Source organism: Triturus cristatus, chromosome 7 (genome assembly GCF_964204655.1).
Source record: "Triturus cristatus chromosome 7, aTriCri1.1, whole genome shotgun sequence".
NCBI lineage: Eukaryota > Metazoa > Chordata > Amphibia > Caudata > Salamandridae > Triturus > Triturus cristatus.
The window spans coordinates 693,347,860-693,367,369 of record NC_140590.1 but is presented as its reverse complement, the minus strand read 5'-3'; the positions used below and the strand labels follow the sequence as shown (position 1 = coordinate 693,367,369).

Genomic DNA, 19,510 nt, shown 5'->3' with positions numbered 1-19,510 from the left:
CATTGGCGGACTGCAAGTACCAGCATGCACCTCTCACGGCTTGCAAGTAAGTGGCTTGTCGTCTGTCCAAGTATCCTCGAAAGGGCCCTGAATTGAAACCGGAACGTGGGTTGGGGTATTGAGGCAGAACTGGGCTGGTGAAACAAATATCCTTCTCGGGTCCCCTAGACGCTTCAACCGCATGGCTCCACTCTCAACATGGCCTGGGAACACAGTTGCAGTAATCCAGGTTCCTCCGTGCAATCACGGACTGACATGAGCAGCAGTCGATGCGTTGAAAGTAGATGCGGTGTGTCTGAGCTGTCCAATACCTTGGATAAACAAAACAAACGCCGAAGCTGTCCTTGAATGCTCTGACCTCTTAATGAAGCGGGATACCTCCAGTACGCCCAGGACTGGCGCACAAAATATATATAATGTGTACATATATGCATTTCATGTTTGGGTGCTTTTATTGCACAAAATGCAATGGTATGCGGGATATATCATATGTTCCCTCGGAAATTCTGAATTCATCATCCTGGTGGCATCACAAACCACTCTACAGAGCTTTAACATTGTCAGGGCTACAAGGAATATGCAGAGTTGAGGGTGAAATTAGGCAACAATGTTCTCTTAATCATGCACCAAAAAATTCAAATTATAGGGCATTTTCTGTGGCAGCATTACTTTCATCCATTTCTTCTAGAAACAACATTTTTTGTGAAAACTGCTAATTTTGCGAGTGATGCAGCACATTCTGTGGCAAACATGGTCAATCCATAATTAATCAGTAAATGCTGCTGCCACAAAACGCCTAAATCCACTGGTCCTCACCATTTCCCATTCTTTTTTTACCAACTTATTCAAGAAAGGTAAACAAAGTCTAAACTTTCTAACTCCAACCAGTGCCCATTGTTAGCTGCACTTTGACGGAAAGCAGCCTTTTCATGTTAACCACCCTAAAATAAGAATGTAAAATAAAAAATAAATAACGGCTACCATGTGTAATATGGTCCAAGAGTGCCATCTCAGGGTTCTGGCAACAATTACAAAGTACTGAACCTTCTATCTTGTGGTTTGTGTTGTCATCAGGACAATATTACACAGTTATTCGTAATACTGTGTTCCAGCTCAGAGAAGGCCTTGCTTGGCAGTTCAGGCTGAACTGCTCCTGTTGGACAAGGACCAAGACTGATTTGCAAATGACTGGGTCTAATCTGAGGTGGCATGAAGAACAAAAGACCAGGAGATCTGAATGGAATTCTACCCCGAGCAATTGCCAGTGGTTAGAAAAATTGCAAGCATTCACCCATCACCTTTTTGTGTGTTTAATGTAACATCCTAAAGTGGGCATGGGTATGCTCAGACGGGGGCTCCTTGCTCACTGTGGCACTGGGAGCAAGCTACACCTGACTGAGGAGCCCCAATCAGGGTGAAACTGGTTTTGGGTTGCTTGTGCTCAGTTCTACGAGAAGACCCATCTTGGCAGTTTGGGCTGGACTGTTCCTATTACAACAGTACCAAGGCTGATTTCCATATCACTGGGTCTAATCCTAAATGGCATGGTGGGCAAAAAAAGGGGGTTTGAATGTTGCCCTGAGTGATTGCCAATCGTTAAACAAATTGCAAGCTTTTCTCTCATCACCTTTTGCATGTTTTATGTAAAGCCCCAAGCGGCAAAGGGTATGCCCAGACGTGGGTCCCTTGCCCACTGTGCCACTAGAACCAAGCTGCCCTGACTGACAAGCCCCAATGAGGGTGAAAACTGATCTTCGGTTGCTTGTGTTCCAGGTCAGCGAGGACCTGGCTTCGCAGTTTGGGCTAGACTGTTCCTATTGGAGCAGGACCAAGGCTGATTTGCACATGGCCCGGGTCTAATATGAGGTGATATGGTGGGCAAAAGAAGGATGGGTTACCATGCTACCCGAGTAATTCCATTTCCCCTTCTCCTTTTCTGTGTTTCATGTTCATCTTTGAACATGATAGTGTGGCAGCAGCCATCTTGTTTAGCAATACCAAAATGCCTATGTCTATAGGCATTTGTCTAAAGAAATTATGTCTAAAAGTGTCTATTGACAATACAAATGCTGCCACATGAAAAGTGCTATGAGGACATAGGAAATGTAGGAAAATACCACAGTTTATACCAGAAATACTTAAAACTGAGACATTTATCTTTTTTCCTTAGAGTGCTGCAGAGTATGAGATGTAGTAATATGGTGCACTAAGGGTTGCAGGCTTCCAGAGTGTGCACCTGCATCCACTTTTGCAGATGCATTTGCTTTGATCATGCTGGCCAATTCACCTTATTAGAGATATGGCACCAATTCAATTAAGAGATGTCAAATGGTGTTTTGGGTTCATGGAAGATCAGATCATAGGAGAGCGGTGAAACAATGTCATGGAGATAGGAAAAGATAACGACTTAGGGGACATGTCAAAAGTATGTCTCAGCGAAGAGGCGAACGTGATGTCGTGGGGGAGAGCAGAACATGATATAATCGGGGAGAGGCGAACATGATGTCAAGGGGAAAATGATATCATATGGTAGAGGTGATCATGACATCCTAGGGAGAGATGGAAACGTTGCCATAAAGGAGAGGTTAATATGAAGTCATAGTGGAGAGGAGGATAATATTTCAGTTGAGAGAGACATACATAATATTTCAGGGAAGAAGAGAATAAACATGAAGTGGGAGAGGAATATGGTGTCAAGATGAGAGCTGAAAATGATATCTTAGGGAAGGGGAAAGCATGCTATATGATGAAAAGAAGCCAAATTATGTCATGTAGGAGAGTAAAATGTGTGTAATTTAGGAGCACTAACATTGGTGCCATGTAGGAAAGGCAAAATGAAGACTTTAGGAAAAGCAGAAAACATGTTGAGTGGAGTAATAAAATATATGTCACCTGGGAGAGACAAACGTCTCATCAAATATCATGAGTAAAATACATTCCTCTAGCAGAGGCCACGTTATAGCGCTTGGAAGAGGGAAACATGATGTCAACAATGTCATGTAAGCCTGTCAGCAATCTCTCAGTGCTGGACGCTACCGAATTACCCTCATGCGCTCTTTCCTTTTGGAGGTTATTTCCTGCATTGCTGGTGATGTCACAACTGGTGCACCTTACCAGCTGCCCTTGGTGGCCCTGTCTTTGTGACCCCTCTTATCTCCCTGTCACAGTGCCCATTTTTGTTTTCACATTAAAATGGGCATGCGTTAGAGATTGTAATGTAACCCATTTATCGGTAATGGGTAAATGTATTCACCTGGCATGGATTGGTAAGTAGTCCAGAGTATGTATATCATGATTAGCAGCTTGACTCTTTCTCACTGGCACATTAATTATATCCTGTTTTGTGAGAAACCACGAAGCACAAAATACATGAAACTATGCCTCTGCCTGCCACATGTGGAGGTGTTTGGGTTTACTGCGTGCGTATACTGAAGCAATACCTTGCAATTATACATCACCACCTTTGATTCACTATATTATATTGTGTTGAATTATATGTGTCCCAGATCTTGGACCCTATCCCACAGCCACTTCTCTGCGAGCACAAAATACATTTACAGTACTGACTCTTACAACAGGGAGGTAACAGCAACATCAAGATTCAAGAAAACACTTCTAGTGGTTAGTGCCCAAAAAGGGTGTATACACTGAAAGGCCAGCCTTCAAATCAGGTATAGTTGCTTACTGCGAATTCCAAAATAATCCAACATTTTCCACAAGTTTCTGCAAATCCTGCATGTTCCTAGTTCTTCATTGGGGTCGACTGCCATCAGATAAGAAGGATTGAGATTTATGAACGATATAGGACAAGCTGAAGTCTGCGAGCCTGGTGAGTACATCATGCTGAGGACTCCCTTGCATGAAATCAGTGGTTTCACGAGTGTCGAGTCTGAAGAAACTGTAAAAGGGAAAGGCCCTTATATGTCTAGATAGCTATCAAATAAATAGAAAAAACAATGGAGTTTAAAGCAAGGCATCCCATCCCATGACCACCCCGAATGTTAGTTTTTAGGAAGGCTTTATACACCTTAGAATACTTTTCCAGATGAACAATTGCCGTCATTTTGTTAGTTACATGTAGAATCTGTTGATCCCTTTCCACATGGGTTTACATTTAGGTCTTGGTCCAGAAGCCCTCTGTAATGGATCTGTCTTGGGCCAGACAGTATTGCACCTTCCCAATACCAGACACACAGGTAGGTCCCAGAAGAGTTCCCTGATGGTCAGATGCTGGTCTGAAGATCCCCATTCAGCAAGGTCCTCTGGGTCTCCGTGGTCTCATTCAGCCGAGACTTGTCCTGTTTGCTGTCGCTGCGATCCCCGTCATCCATCCCACTGACCCTGGAGAGGCAGAGGACGTTCTGGAAGCTCTTCTTGAAGTTGTCCGACAAGAAGGCATAAAGGATAGGATTGGCACAGCTGTTGGCATAGGTTAGAATCACCACAAAGTCCCACATGCCTTTCAGGGCGGGCGTAGGCTCAATCATCACTGAGACAGAGGACACGTTGAAAATGTAGAAGGGAAGCCAGCAGAAGATGAACACGGCCACCACAATGGAGACCATTCTGGTCACTTTCCTCTCTGATTTTTTCCTCTTCGACGACCCCACTCTTATTCCAGAAGACTTGACCTTGATGATGATGAAAAGGTAGCAGAGGCAAATAATGCTGAGCGGCACCAGAAATCCCAGGATAAAGGTGTAGATGATGAAGCCTGTGTACCAAGCCATTGACTCACCTGGCCAGATTATCGTGCAGCTGCTGTTCCCATGATGTTTTTGAATACCAGCATAAATCATGATAGGCATGATGACCAGGAGGGAAATCCCCCACACTGCAAAGTTCACCATTTTGGCAGTCCTGGGTCGCCGCCATTTAGCAGACTTAATAGGGTGGACAACAGCCATATATCTGTCCATGCTCATTACTGTCAAGCAGAAGATACTGGTAAACTGGTTTATGCCGTCCACGGTCATCACAACCCGGCAGATGGCCTTGCCAAAGGGCCAGTGGACCAAAGCCACTTGCATGGCCAGGAAGGGCAGGCCCAGCATGAAGAGTTCATCGGCAATGGCCAAATTGAGGATGTAGATGTTAGTGATTGTCTTCATCTTGGCATACCTCAGGATGACATAGATGACCAGGGTATTGCCACAGAGGCCGATAATGCACACCACAAAGTAGATGAAGGTCAGTATAGCGTTGCTGGTCCGGTCAAAGTGATTCTTTGTGTTGTTCCGGGAAGCGTTGATGGGCAGCACCTCGGCAGAAAAATTGTCATATGGTGCTGGTGATGCCAGCCAGAATTCCGTGCCATTCGTCAGGTCCGAGTAGTCTAGCGCCATGGTGCCACCTATCTTGGCAACGTAGGAGGTTAGGAGAAACAAGTGGACAGGCCCATTGGTTGGTGCACTTTTTGAAGCATGGAATCTGAAAAAGGAAATCAATGGCAGGATAGAAAAAAATGTTTTAGTTTATTTTGCCAATACACTGAAGAAACACTTCAAAGAAGAAGCATGAGTTTAAAATAGGCAATATATGGGCTGAAAAAACATGATTGAACATTTCCTTTCCTTTATGAGCGTTTCTTTGACCTGGTCACACCAACAAATATACATCGCTCGGCTTTTCTATTGTGCGACAACCATGCACCACTGAGAATGACAACTTTCTGTCCTTTTACAAGGAGCACGTCTGCACAAAATGGCTCCCTTCATTAGCAAGGGCTAATATCGCAATGTGTGCTTTTTGGGACCAATACATTTTTTGCTATTAGAAAGTGTTTTTTCCCATTTGGGATGGCCTGACTGCTTTCAAACAATAATGCTTTTCTAAATCCATGACAAAGCAAGTCACGCATTGACAGGCCTAGAGGGCTGACATCCAACGTCAGACGTATTGTTTTTGTCAGTGTTCGTTGTACATAGGTTTCATGTTCCTTAGCAGTCTTGATATTTCAGAGAGTTGTTGAGCATGTTATTGTGGGACAGACAGCTCTTGAATCTGGCTGAAATATATAAAAACAACTGAATCATATCACCGTAGCAGTTTTAGGCTCAAAGGATACATCACATGGGTTACTTGAAAGAGACATGTCATGGGGACATGGACAGTATGGAGAGCTTGGGTACAAGAGTGTAAAGAGCAAGAGGCCCCCTGCTAATAGAATGAGCGTTCCTTAAGGCAGGGATCAATGAATAAGTGCAAAGACTTAAGGCAACTAAACACTTATTCATCATCACAACAATTGTAATATAAACTGAGAGAACCAAAGATACTTTTTTCAAAATTAAAAAACATAATGTTATTGTTTGGGTTCAACGACAGGCTGTGAGAGGAGATCAGGGAGCAGGAGAAGCAGTGGGCATTACTTGTGGCACATGGGCTGAGTGCAGAGCTTGAGCACTTTAGCAAGACAGTGTGAGTAGCTAGTAACTGTCAGGGCACACTGAGGTGTGTGGCAAGCTTGTGAAACGTGGAGATTTTGGAGCTGGCGGTATATTAAGTAGGCTTAATATTAAGAGACAACATATAGGTTTTGAAGGCTGAGGCACATTGAGGGCATTCATCGGGAGGCAGTGCTTAATTTGTAACACAAAAAGTACGTGCCAGGGCCCTTCTCAGGATGCCAATACAGCATGCACCACTCTTTGCCCCGGCCGACACTGCCAATGACAGAACCAATACAAGTACTAACCATCGCACTGATACAAGTGTGACAATTCAAACTATCCCAGGCCACCCAAAGCTAAAATAATGGTGTGCGCGACAGATTTTATTATTTTTTATTGGCTTATGAATTACAGTTGTTGTGCTGATCTCAAAATGTGACAGACAGCTCCACCATGTGGTGGACTGTCACTAGAGCCAGTGCTGAAAATGATGTACTGGTGCAAGGAACCGGAAACCACCAGCTCAAATTAAGCACAGCCGTGAGAGTGTTGAGATTGAGAACAGACTGCGTGAGGAGTCTGGGCATGGAGCCAGGGAGGGTGATGAGACTGGGGCACACGGACAGTTTGAGGAGCCTTGGCACATTACAGACAGGGTGGGGAGCCTGTGCACGGAGGCGGACAAAGACTGTATTGGGAACCAACGGGACATTGGTTGGGCACATGTTCGGGCCAAGTGAGGAGCTTGGGGAACAGTGACATACAGGGCGAGGCGCTCGGGGCACCTCTCCAAGCAGTAAGAAGTGGGTGACTTGGCTAGAGTCAAAGGAGCTTCCCACACATGGACAGGGAATATATTAGCCTTGGGTATGTGGGTCGTGACCACAGGGCACATAGGGAGAAGAGTATGGCACATATAGACAGTGTGTGGAACCTGTGTCCCTTTAGCAGACCATGTGAGAATAGAGGGGCACAGGGACAGACTGCGTGAGAGGATTAGGCACGCCGATAGACAGTGACAGGGTGTTGGGGACCAGGAAAAGAAAGGGTGAGGGGGTGGGGGTGGGGGAAAAGGGGCAGTCAGCATGAGAAAGTTAAATGAGAAAGTGTTAAAGGCGCAGGACCAGTGTCCAGAGCTTCAGAATACCTCATGGTGCGAAGGGGTTGAGAAGCTTTGGTTACATTGTCAGCATGAGTGGCATGAGAGTGCACGACAGAGCAGATGAGGATCCTGCCAGGGCACACAGACAGGGTGAGACGGTGAAACACAAGGACAGTGCTAGGAGCTGGGGAGTGCATGCACAGACCAGACCAAGACAGGCTGAGAAGGTTGAAACACATGCAAATTGCCTGGAGCTTGGGAGTGCATGCACAGACCGAGACAGGCTGAGAAGGTTGAAACACATAGGAACTGTCAGGAGCTTGGGAGTCCATGCACAGACCAGACCGAGACAGGCTGAGAAGGTTGAAACACATGCAAACTGCCTGGAGCTTGGGAGTGCATGCACAGACCGAGACAGGCTGAGAAGGTTGAAACACATGGAAACTGCCTGGAGCTTGGGAGTGCATGCACAGACCGAGACAGGCTGAGAAGGTTGGAACACATGGACAGTGCCAGGAGCTTGGGAGTGCATGCACAGACCGAGACAGGCTGAGAAGGTTGGAACACATGGACAGTGCCAGGAGCTTGGGAGTGCATGCACAGACCGAGACAGGCGGAGAAGGTTGAAACACATGGAAACTGCCTGGGGCTTGGGAGTGCATGCACAGACCGAGACAGGCAGAGAAGGTTGAAAAACATAGACAGTGCCAGGAGCTTCGGAGTGCATGCACAGACTGAGACAGGTCGAGAAGGTTAGAACACATGGAAACTGCCTGGAGCTTGGGTGTGCATGCACAGACCGAGACAGGTCGAGAAGGTTGAAACACATGGAAACTGCCAGGAGCTTGGGAGTGCAGGCACAGACCGAGACAGGCTGAGAAGGTTGAAAAACATGGACAGTGCCAAGAGCTTGGGAGAGCATGCACAGACCGAGACAGGTCGAGAATGTTGAAACAAATGGAAACTGCCAGGAGCTTAGGAGTGCATGCACAGACCGAGACAGGCTGAGAAGGTTGAAAAACCATGGAAACTGCCAGGAGCTTGGGAGTGCATGCACAGACCGAGACAGGCTGAGAAGGTTGGAACACATGGAAACTGCCAGGAGCTTGGAAGTGCATGCACAGATCGGGACAGGCAGAGAAGGTGTAAACCCATGGAAACTGCCAATAGCTTGGGAGTGTATGCACAGACCGAGACAAGCTGAGACGGTTGAAACACATGGACAGTGCCAGGAGCTTGGGAGTGCATGCACAGACTGAGACTGGCTGAGAAGGTTGGAACACATGGACAGTGCCAGGGGCTTGGGAGTGCAGGCACAGACCGGGACAGGCTGAGAAGGTTGGAACACATGGAAACTGCCAGGAGCTTGGGAGTGCATGCACAGACCGAGACAGGTCAAGAAGGTTGAAACACATGGAAACTGCCAGGGGCTTTGGAGTGCAAGCACAGACAGAGACAGGCTGAGAAGGTTGAAAAACAAGGACAGTGCCAAGAGCTTGGGAGTGCATGCACAGACCGAGACAAGCTGAGACGGTTGAAACACATGGACAGTGCCAGGAGCTTGGGAGTGCATGCACAGACTGAGACAGGCTGAGAAGGTTGGAACACATGGACAGTGCCAGGGGCTTGGGAGTGCAGGCACAGACCGGGACAGGCTGAGAAGGTTGGAACATATGGAAACTGTCTGGAGCTTGGGAGTGCATGCACAAATCGGGATAGGCTGAGAAGGTTGAAACACATGGAAACTGCCAAGAGCTTGGGAGTGCATGCACAGACCGACACAAGCTGAGACGGTTGAACACATGGACAGTGCCAGGAGCTTGGGAGTGCATGCACAGACTGAGACAGGCTGAGAAGGTTGGAACACATGGACAGTGCCAGGGGCTTGGAAGTGCAGGCACAGACCGGGACAGGCTGAGAAGTTTGGAACATATGGAAACTGTCTGGAGCTTCGGAGTGCATGCACAAATCGGGATAGGCTGAGAAGGTTGAAACACATGGAAACTGCCAGGAGGATGGGAGTGCATGCACAGAACGAGACAAGCTGAGACAGTTGAAACACATGGACAGTGCCAGGAGCTTGGGAGTGCAAGCACAGACCCGGAAAGGCTGAGAAGGTGGAAACACATGGAAACTGCCAAGAGCTTGGGAGTCCATGCACAGACCGAGAAAAGCTGAGACAGTTGAAACACATGGACAGTGCCAGGAGCTTGGGAGTGCATGCACAGACCCGGAAAGGCTGAGAAGGTGGAAACACATGGAAACTGCCAAGAGCTTGGGAGTGCATGCACAGACCGAGACAAGCTGAGACGGTTGAAACACATGGACAGTGCCAGGAGCTTGGGAGTGCATGCACAGACTGAGACAGGCTGAGAAGGTTGGAACACATGGAAACTGCCTGGAGCTTGGGAGTGCATGCACAGACCGAGACAGGCTGAGAAGGTTGAAACACATGTAAACTGCCTGGGGCTTGTGAGTGCATGCACAGACCGGGACAGGCTGAGGAGGTTGGAACACATGGAAACTTCCAGGAGCTTGGGAGTGCATGGACAATTCGGGATAGGCTGAGAAGGTTGGAACACATGGAAACTGCCAAGAGCTTGGGAGTGCATGCACAGATCGGGACAGGTCGAGAAGGTTGAAACACATGGAAACTGCCAGGAGCTTAAGAGTGCATGCCCACACCGGTACAGGCTGAGAAGGTTGGAACATATGGAAACTGCCAAGAGCTTGGGAGTGCATGCACAGACTGAGACAAGCTGAGACGGTTGAAACACATGGACAGTGCCAGGTGCTTGGGAATGCAAGCAAAGACCGAGACAGGCTGAGAAGGTTGGAACACATGGACAGTGCCAGGAGATTGGGAGTGCAGGCAGAGACTGGGAAAGGCAGAAAAGGTTGGAACACATGGACAGTGCCAGGCGCTTGGGAGTGCAGGCACAGACCTTGACAGGCTGAGAAGTTTAAACACATGGAAACTGCCAGGAGCGTGGGAGTGCATGCACAGATCGGGACAGGCTGAGAAGGTTGAAACACATGGAAACTGCCAAGAGCTCGGGAGTGCATGCACAAACCGAGACAAGCTGAGACTGTTGAAACACCTGGACAGCGCCAGGAGCTTAGGAGTGTATTCCCAGACCCGGAAAGGCTGAGAAGGTTCGAAGACATGGTAAATGCCAGGGGCTTTGGAGTGCAGGCACAGACCGGGACAGGCTGAGAAGGATGGAACACATGGAAACTGCCAGGAGCTTGGGAGTGTATTCCCAGACCGAAACAGGCTGAGAAGGTTGAACACATGGAAACTGCCTGGAGCTTGAGAGTGCATGCCCAGACCGAGACAGGCTGAGAAGGTTGAAACACATGGAAACTGCCAGGAGCTCAAGAGTGCATGCCCACACCGGTACAGGCTGAGAAGGTTGGAACATATGGAAACTGCCAAGAGCTTGGGAGTGCATGCACAGATCGGGACAGGCAGAGAACGTGGAAACACATGAAAACTGCCAAGATCTTGGGAGTGCAAGCACAGACCGAGACAGGCTGAGAAGGTTGGAACACATGGACAGTGCCAGGAGCTTGGGAGTGCAGGCACAGCCCGGGACAGGATGAGAAGATTGGAATACATGGAAACTGCCAGGAGCATGGGAGTGCATGCACAGATCGGGACAGGCAGAGAACGTGGAAACACATGAAAACTGCCAAGATCTTGGGAGTGCAAGCACAGACCGAAACAGGCTGAGAAGGTTGAACACATGGAAACTGCCTGGAGCTTGAGAGTGCATGCACAGACCGAGACAGGTCGAGAAGGTTGAAACACATGGAAACTGCCAGCAGCTTGGGAGTGCATGCCCAGACCGAGACAGGCTGAGAAGGTTGAAACACATGGAAACTGCCAGGAGCTTAAGAGTGCATGCCCACACCGGTACAGGCTGAGAAGGTTGGAACATATGGAAACTGCCAAGAGCTTGGGAGTGCATGCACAGACTGAGACAAGCTGAGACAGTTGAAACACATGAACAGTGCCAGGTGCTTGGGAATGCAAGCAAAGACCGAGACAGGCTGAGAAGGTTGGAACACATGGACAGTGCCAGGAGATTGGGAGTGCAGGCAGAGACTGGGAAAGGCAGAGAAGGTTGGAACACATGGACAGTGCCAGGGTCTTAGGAGTGCATGCCCAGACCGGGACAGGCTGAGAAGGTTGAAACACATGGAAACTGCCGGGAGCTTGGGAGTACATGCACAGACCAGGACAGGCTGAGAAGGTTGGAACACATGGACAGTGCCGGGCACGTGAGAGTACATGCCCAGACCAGGACAGGCTGAGAAGGTTGGATCACATGGAAACTGCCAAGAGCTTGGGAGTGCATGCACAGACCGAGACAGGATGAGAAGGCTGAAACACATGGACAGTGCCAGGAACGTGAGAGTACATGCACAGACCGGGACAGGCTGAGAAGGTTGGAAAACATGGAAACTGCCAGGAGCTTGGGAGTGCATGCCCAGACCGAGACAGGCTGAGAAGGCTGAAACACATAGACAGTGCCAGGAACGTGAGAGTACCTGCACAGACCGGGACAGGCTGAGAAGGTTGGAAAACATGGAAACTGCCAGGAGCTTGGGAGTGCATGCACAGACCAGACCGAGACAGGCTGAGAAGGTTGGAACACATGGAAACTGCCAGCAGCTTGGGAGTGCATGCCCAGACCGAGACAGGCTGAGAAGGTTGAAAAACATGGAAACTGCCAGGAGCTTGGGAATGCATGCACAGACTGAGACAGGCTGAGAAGGTTGGAACACATGGAAACTGCCAGGAGCATGGGAGTGCATGCACAGACCGAGACAGGCTGAGAAGGTTAAAGCACATGGAAACTGCCTGGAGCTTCGGAGTGCATGCACAGACCGAGACAGGCTGAGAAGGTTGAAACACATGTAAACTGCCTGGGGCTTGGGAGTGCATGCACAGACCGGGACAGGCTGAGAAGGTTGGAACACATGGAAACTTCCAGGAGCTTGGGAGTGCATGGACAAATCGGGATAGGCTGAGAAGGTTGGAACACATGGAAACTGCCAAGAGCTTGGGAGTGCATGCACAGATCGGGACAGGCAGAGAAGGTGGAAACACATGGAAACTGCCAAGAGCTTGGGAGTGCATGCACAGACCGAGACAAGCTGAGACGGTTGAAACTCATGGACAGTGCCAGGAGCTTGGGAGTGCATGCACAGACTGAAACAGGCTGAGAAGGTTAGAACACATGGACAGTGCCAGGGGCTTGGGAGTGCAGGCACAGACCGGGACAGGCTGAGAAGGTTGGAGCACATGGACAGTGCCAGGAGCTTGGGAGTGCAGGCACAGACCGAGACAAACTGAGATGGTTGAAACACATGGAAAGAGCTTTGGAGTGCATGCACAGACCGAGACAAGCTGAGAAGGTTGAAAAACATGGATACTGCCAGGAGCTTGGGAGTGCAGGCACAGCCCGGGACAGGATGAGAAGATTGGAATACATGGAAACTGCCAGGAGCATGGGAGTGCATGCACAGATCGGGACAGGCAGAGAACGTGGAAACACATGAAAACTGCCAAGATCTTGGGAGTGCAAGCACAGACCGAGACAGGCTGAGAAGGTTGGAACACATGGACAGTGCCAGGAGCTTGGGAGTGTATTCCCAGACCGAAACAGGCTGAGAAGGTTGAACACATGGAAACTGCCTGGAGCTTGAGAGTGCATGCACAGACCGAGACAGGTCGAGAAGGTTGAAACACATGGAAACTGCCAGGAGCTTAAGAGTGCATGCCCACACCGGTACAGGCTGAGAAGGTTGGAACATATGGAAACTGCCAAGAGCTTGGGAGTGCATGCACAGACTGAGACAAGCTGAGACGGTTGAAACACATGGACAGTGCCAGGTGCTTGGGAATGCAAGCAAAGACCGAGACAGGCTGAGAAGGTTGGAACACATGGACAGTGCCAGGAGATTGGGAGTGCAGGCAGAGACTGGGAAAGGCAGAGAAGGTTGGAACACATGGACAGTGCCAGGGTCTTAGGAGTGCATGCCCAGACCGGGACAGGCTGAGAAGGTTGAAACACATGGAAACTGCCGGGAGCTTGGGAGTACAGGCACAGACCAGGACAGGCTGAGAAGGTTGGAACACATGGACAGTGCCGGGCACGTGAGAGGACATGCCCAGACCAGGACAGGCTGAGAAGGTTGGATCACATGGAAACTGCCAAGAGCTTGGGAGTGCATGCACAGACCGAGACAGGGTGAGAAGGCTGAAACACATGGACAGTGCCAGGAACGTGAGAGTACATGCACAGACCGAGACAGGCTGAGAAGGTTGGAAAACATGGAAACTGCCAGGAGCTTGGGAGTGCATGCCCAGACCGAGACAGGCTGAGAAGGCTGAAATACATAGACAGTGCCAGGAACGTGAGAGTACCTGCACAGACCGGGACAGGCTGAGAAGGTTGGAAAACATGGAAACTGCCAGGAGCTTGGGAGTGCAAGCACAGACCAGACCGAGACAGGCTGAGAAGGTTGGAACACATGGAAACTGCCAGGAGCTTGGGAGTGCATGCCCAGACCGAGACAGGCTGAGAAGGTTGAAAAACATGGAAACTGCCAGGAGCTTGGGAGTGCATGCACAGACTGAGACAGGCTGAGAAGGTTGGAACACATGGAAACTGCCAGGAGCATGGGAGTGCATGCACAGACCGAGACAGGCTGAGAAGGTTAAAGCACATGGAAACTGCCTGGAGCTTGGGAGTGCATGCACAGACCGAGACAGGCTGAGAAGGTTGAAACACATGTAAACTGCCTGGGGCTTGGGAGTGCATGCACAGACCGGGACAGGCTGAGAAGGTTGGAACACATGGAAACTTCCAGGAGCTTGGGAGTGCATGGACAAATCGGGATAGGCTGAGAAGGTTGGAACACATGGAAACTGCCAAGAGCTTGGGAGTGCATGCACAGATCGGGACAGGCAGAGAAGGTGGAAACACATGGAAACTGCCAAGAGCTTGGGAGTGCATGCACAGACCGAGACAAGCTGAGACGGTTGAAACTCATGGACAGTGCCAGGAGCTTGGGAGTGCATGCACAGACTGAAACAGGCTGAGAAGGTTAGAACACATGGACAGTGCCAGGGGCTTGGGAGTGCAGGCACAGACCGGGACAGGCTGAGAAGGTTGGAGCACATGGACAGTGCCAGGAGCTTGGGAGTGCAGGCACAGACCGAGACAAACTGAGATGGTTGAAACACATGGAAAGAGCTTTGGAGTGCATGCACAGACCGAGACAAGCTGAGACAGTTGAAACACATGGACAGTGCCAGGAGCTTGGGAGTGCATGCACAGATCGGGACAGGCTGAGAAGGTTGAAACACATGGAAACTGCCAAGAGCTCTGGAGTGTATGCACAAACCGAGACAAGCTGAGACTGTTGAAACACCTGGACAGCGCCAGGAGCTTAGGAGTGTAGGCACAGACCCGGAAAGGCTGAGAAGGTTCGAAGACATGGACAATGCCAGGGACTGTGGAGTGCAGGCACAGACCGGGACAGGCTGAGAAGGTTGGAAAACATGGAAACTGCCAGGAGCTTGGGAGTGCATGCACAGACCAGACCGAGACAGGCTGAGAAGGTTGGAACACATGGAAACTGCCAGGAGCTTGGGAGTGCATGCACAGACTGAGACAGGCTGAGAAGGTTGGAACACATGGAAACTGCCAGGAGCATGGGAGTGCATGCACAGACCGAGACAGGCTGAGAAGGTTAAAGCACATGGAAACTGCCTGGAGCTTGGGAGTGCATGCACAGACCGAGACAGGCTGAGAAGGTTGAAACACATGGAAACTGCCAGGAGCTTGGGAGTGCATGCCCAGCCCGGGACTGGCAGAGAAGGTGGAAACACATGGAAACTGCCAAGAGCTTTGGAGTGCAGGCACAGACCGAGACAAGCTGAGACGGTTGAAACACATGGACAGTGCCAGGAGCTTGGGAGTGTAAGCACAGACTGAGACAGGCTTAGAAAGTTGGAACACATGGAAACTGTCTGGAACTTGGGAGTGTATGCACAGACCGAGACAGGCTGAGAATGTTGAAACACATGGACAATGCCAGGAACTTGGAAGTGCATGCACAGACTGAGTCAGGGTGAGAAGGTTGAAACACTTGGAAATTGCCAGTAGTTTGGGAGTGTATACACACAGTCAGTCAAGGAGAAAAAGTGAAAACACGTGGACAGTGCCAGACGTTTTTGGAGTGCATGCACAGACCGGGACAGGGCTAGAGGACTGCAACATGTGGACAGCGCCAAGAGGTTGGAAGTGCATGCCCTGCTCAGGAGAATATGTTGGGGCCCACAGTCAGTCAGGGAGAGAGGGTAAGACACGTGGACAGTGCCAGGAGTCTGGAAGTGCATGCAGAGTGCTTGGAGCTTACACCAGTGTGAGGAGATAGGGCACACGGGCAGACAGTGTGACGAGGTTTCACTCCCATGAAGGTCCTTCGTATCCAGCGCTCTGCAGCACTCACCTTTCATTTCGCGGTTTGCATTATACGACAAATGGTCTTTGTTACGTGTTAGCTCTATATATCATTTAACACTGCTAATTGGTAAACTAGCATATGATATTATAATGCATAACATAATATTACCGAGCATACCATGGCATAATGGAACAGAACATAGCATGGCATGAAACAGAATAACATTCTATAGCTTTGCTTCTGAGAAACCAGTGTTCTAATGTGTTGTACTGGACAGAAGCCCCATAGCCAATATCTGCCATCGATGGGAGACCCTGTTAAATGCCAGTGTGAACACCTAGGTAGCGGTCTGGATGTGGCACAGTATCACACTCCACAATACACCAGACAGATTAATTCCTCTCCCTGCCATATCAGAATTTGACAGACAATTAATTTCTCTTTGAGACACACGACTACTGAAAACACTTCATAAGGGCAGCAAAATGTAGGATTTGCATACAAATTAAAAAGTAAAATGTGCGCGAGAAGTATACGATTTTTAAAGACGTACCAATTTTATTTCAAGATGCGGATAATGTCAGAAATGAAGTGTTTTGGGGTTGATGTGTGGAGGGGCGAGCATAAAAGAGGAGCCCAGCGGACGCACTGTAGCAGAGGCATGACGTTGATGATTCCAATTTTTGAGAGATGAAACGGACAAGTTGAAAGGGATGTGTTAAATTCGATGTCTGCATTAATGACTTATCTGGCTATCTTTCACCTCAACTAAGAAAAGGGTGATATGTGTTTTTGTGTTCATAGCCCAAATCACAATTTGAATTGTCATTTCGCATTACAGCAGCGGGCGCTTATTTCATCGACAGCTGGAGGATGAAATGTCACGTTTATCCAGCTGGTTATGCAAACTATGACTCATGTGTTACGGACGAACCACTGCGGCACGCACAGAACCCACGGGACTATCTTCGACGCATGTACATGGTTTTCGCCACTGTGACACACGCGTATTTACGCAATGGGGAGTGCGCCGCTTTCACTTTTGGGTATGGTTTTCGCCACAGTGACCAACGCTGCGTATTTACGCAATGGAGAGTGCGCGTCTTCTACTTTTGGGGCAAGGTTTTCTTCCGTCCTCCCATCCATGTGCTGCAGGGAACTATGATTCGGCCGTGCTCTGCACTGGTCTCCCGTGTCCTTCCCTCGTCATTGATGCATTCAGAGCGGCATGGCTTCGGGGACCATCATCTGCTCGCGGTAATTGGCAAGAATACCTGGCAACAAAATGGCAGTCCATACCCGTCTCGATGGCGATTTGAGACCCCTCCTCTGTTAATGACGATGTCGAGCGCCCCCTCCCCTGCCCCCACTGCTCTGCTTTATGAGTGTGAGCCACAGCCCACCTTGAAGACACCCCCCATTCTCCCCCATAAGTTTCACTCTCCACAGCCCACCTTAAAGGCACCCCCTCATTCTCACCTATGAGCCTGATTCACCACAGCCCACCTTGAAGACACCCCCTCATTCTCACCTATGAGTCTGACGTGCCGCAGCCCACCTTTAAGACGCCCCTTCATTTTCACCTATGAGACTGACTTTCCACAGCCCACCTTGAGGACGCCCCCTCAATCTCACCTATGAGTCTGACGTGCCACAGCCCACCTTTAAGACGCCCCCTCATTTTCACCCATGAGTCTGACTCACAGCCCACCTTGAAGACGCCCCCTCAATCTCACCCATGAGCCTGACTCGCCACTAGCTTCAATGGCAAGTCCGCTGACCTGTGCCACGTCCGAGCGCCCTGCCCCCTCTTGCTTAGGCTGAGTACCAGACCACTCTGGATACCAGCCTGAGACCCCCAGCGCCGCCTCAATGAAGAGTGTATGCACTAACTCTAAAGTGAATGTAGCGGGTGAACGCCAGCCCCATCCAGGTGCACGTGCACGGTACACCTCAGGTGCAGCGAGCTCCGGGCACCGCCGAGACGAAGACAGCGTCCACTCTGCACTCATACAGGTGTTTCTTGATGTGAAAGCTTATTATCAGCACAAGGAGATGGCAGGCGGTGAGCACCAGCACTTAAGTATACACGAGCAAGTGCTCTGGAGCATGATCTTACTCCATTATTGTGGCTTCGCGCAGTACGCATGTGGGGATGCTCAGTGGGTTGTATTCTGCTGCAGAGGTATGTTTTCAGGTTTGAACTCTGGTAGGTCGAGAAAACCAGTGCCAGCGAGGTGGCCGCTAATAACACCTACGACACTGGCAAACGTCTTAAAATGTGACCGGGCGGGTCGAAAATTGATCAGGCATTGCATATTACGAACTGGTGGTGACATTATATATTACTTATCCGAGCACCCGCTTTCTGATACTGGCTTCCACAATTCACTAATTCAGCAAATTCTGCCATCTTGGCGAAATGACTGCCTCGTTTATCGTATCTTTAGAAAGTGATGGCGATTAGAAAACACCGGCCGCCACTATTGCTTCGTATAACCATCTACAAAGGCACTTCGGCATCTCAACCTCCAACCTCGAGTCGGTTTATTTGAACACTTGATAACAACGCGCTTGAAAACGGGGGTTCCCATTACAAGAAAGCATTTGGGTGTAAAGTTCAGTTGTTAAGTCTTCAATTACCACCGGGACACTCGAATTTATTTCCTGTCTTCCACCTTCCCCAAACAGTTGATCTTGAGCTCATCGCGTTACCTCCCTGTGCTATTTTGGGCAAATTGGCACAACATATTGAGGTGAACTCCGCATGAGCAACTTATTAAACATGCAATTTACCCTGACACGAGATCCTAGCATTATTATTATCACCTATACTCACCCTGAAGTCCTGGTTCCATGGGTGTGAGCTTCTTCGGGTAAAGATCCCCTCAAGCTGACCAGTGTCCGCACAAACCCCGATTGCGCCGCTTCTGGCAGAGGCGATGATCAAACGAGACAATCTTGCAAGAAGTTTTCACCTGTAGCCGCCGAAGCACTTTGGGGGATTCGTGAGAAAATGACACAGACACAAACCCGTTGTGAGCGAACTTGCCGGCTCTGGAGAATTCTTCCTTGCGCAGAACCAGGCACCGAAATCAAGTGGCCACGAGCCATAGGGCACGCGGGAGGCGGATGGTCTGTGGAGGTAGTCGCTGCAGCGTCGACTGCGATGTGCGCGCAACCAGCCGCCTCTCAGAGCATTTGAGCAAGCAACTGACTGGGGGATCGAGTCTGCGCAGGCAGTGAGTAGATTCCCCTCGTCACACGCAGATGGAGCTCGCGACTAGGAGACTGCGCTTCCAGTTGCGCAGATCACACGGCGCGCCTGCCTATAGGCTACAGAGCGCAGCTGAGAAGCATGCAGTGAGCACCACCTCCATGCGTGGGTGTGTGCACGCGCCTGGGTACTTTACCTTTTACAGATACACAAAATATTTTTTAACGATAGGATGCACATATACACAAAATATTTTTAGCGGTAAGATGCACAGTAGGTAAATATCTTATTTGGTTCTACACTATTTTCATC

General features: G+C 49.5%; 1 protein-coding gene across 1 annotated transcript; it reads right to left on the bottom strand.

Moving 5' to 3' along the window:
• Positions 1–430: 430 nt before the first annotated feature.
• On the bottom strand, positions 431–19,164 carry SSTR2 (somatostatin receptor 2). Its single transcript, XM_085617337.1, has 2 exons — positions 18,821–19,164; positions 431–5,430 (listed from the first exon to the last, which is right to left on the bottom strand). Exon 2 carries the CDS (start codon positions 5,343–5,345, stop codon positions 4,224–4,226), a length of 1,122 nt encoding a protein of 373 aa, XP_085473463.1. The 5' UTR covers positions 5,346–5,430; positions 18,821–19,164; the 3' UTR covers positions 431–4,223.
• Between the last annotated feature and the right edge of the window lie 346 nt (positions 19,165–19,510).